Source organism: Mesitornis unicolor, unplaced genomic scaffold, assembly GCF_000695765.1.
Source record: "Mesitornis unicolor isolate BGI_N332 unplaced genomic scaffold, ASM69576v1 scaffold36145, whole genome shotgun sequence".
Classification (NCBI taxonomy): domain Eukaryota; kingdom Metazoa; phylum Chordata; class Aves; order Mesitornithiformes; family Mesitornithidae; genus Mesitornis; species Mesitornis unicolor.
This window is the reverse complement of record NW_010185433.1, coordinates 1,365-2,218: the sequence shown is the minus strand read 5'-3', so window position 1 is coordinate 2,218 and position 854 is coordinate 1,365. Positions and strand designations below refer to the sequence as shown.

Sequence of the window (854 nt, the reverse complement as noted above, 5' to 3'; positions counted from 1 at the left end):
CCTCAACGGCTCCAAGCAGCAGTCGGGGGACAACCTGGTGTGTCACAGCAGCGACGGTGGCATCTTGGCCGGCTCCTGCCTTTATGTTGGACGTACGTCGTGCCGGTGTCACCCGTTGCCGTTTCGGGAGGGGAAACCGCGGCGGCTGCGGGAGGATTTGGGGATTCCCGTGGGGATTAACACCCCGCTCGCTTCGTGCCAAAACGCACCGCGGTTGGGCGCAGTTTTGCTAATTTTTAACCTCCTCTCCGTGGTTTGTGCCCCGATTTGCAGCTGCGGCCTCCACTTGCAGGAGCACGTGGCAGAAAAAGCTGTTTTGGCAAGGGCTTGGTAAAATTACACTTGTCCAAATCAATAATCTTAAGATTTTATCTCGGGCTATTTTAAGGATGGTGCTGCGTCCTAGAAGTGCAGACACTGAGTTGGGAACACTGCTTGGATCTGGTTTTTGGGTTGCTGTTGCTGAAAGAAAACAGCTCCGGAGCTGGGTGCAGGCAGGGGCTGGGTGCAGGCAGAAGCTTAAAACCCTCAAAACCCCACATTTTCAGCTGTGGGGCTGGAACACAGGGACTGTGGTGCCATTGCCCACTGGGACCACGGGCTGTGTTTCGCTGCTGCGCCATTTCACCCCCCTCCACCTCTTTTATATATATCTCTATCCATATTTTATTTTATCTTTCCCAGTACCCCCTGAAAAACCAGTCAACATCACCTGCTGGTCCAAAAACATGAAGGACCTCACCTGCAAATGGGCACCAGGGACAGAAGGGGAGACCTTCCTGCACACCAACTACACCCTCAAGTACAAGCTCAGGTGGGGCTACCTCCTTAAATCCTATTATTCTTAAAAAAAA

The 854-nt window shown here is 52.8% G+C and overlaps 1 protein-coding gene across 1 annotated transcript in view; it reads left to right on the top strand.

The window, feature by feature from the left end:
• Positions 1-4: 4 nt before the first annotated feature.
• CRLF1 (cytokine receptor-like factor 1) overlaps positions 5-854 on the top strand; it is a gene marked incomplete at both ends in the record, with an annotated part of 2,141 nt that continues 1,291 nt past the window's right edge. Inside the window, 2 exon segments of the mRNA XM_010184850.1 lie at positions 5-92; positions 685-814. Coding sequence (XP_010183152.1) covers positions 5-92; positions 685-814 — 218 coding nt within the window.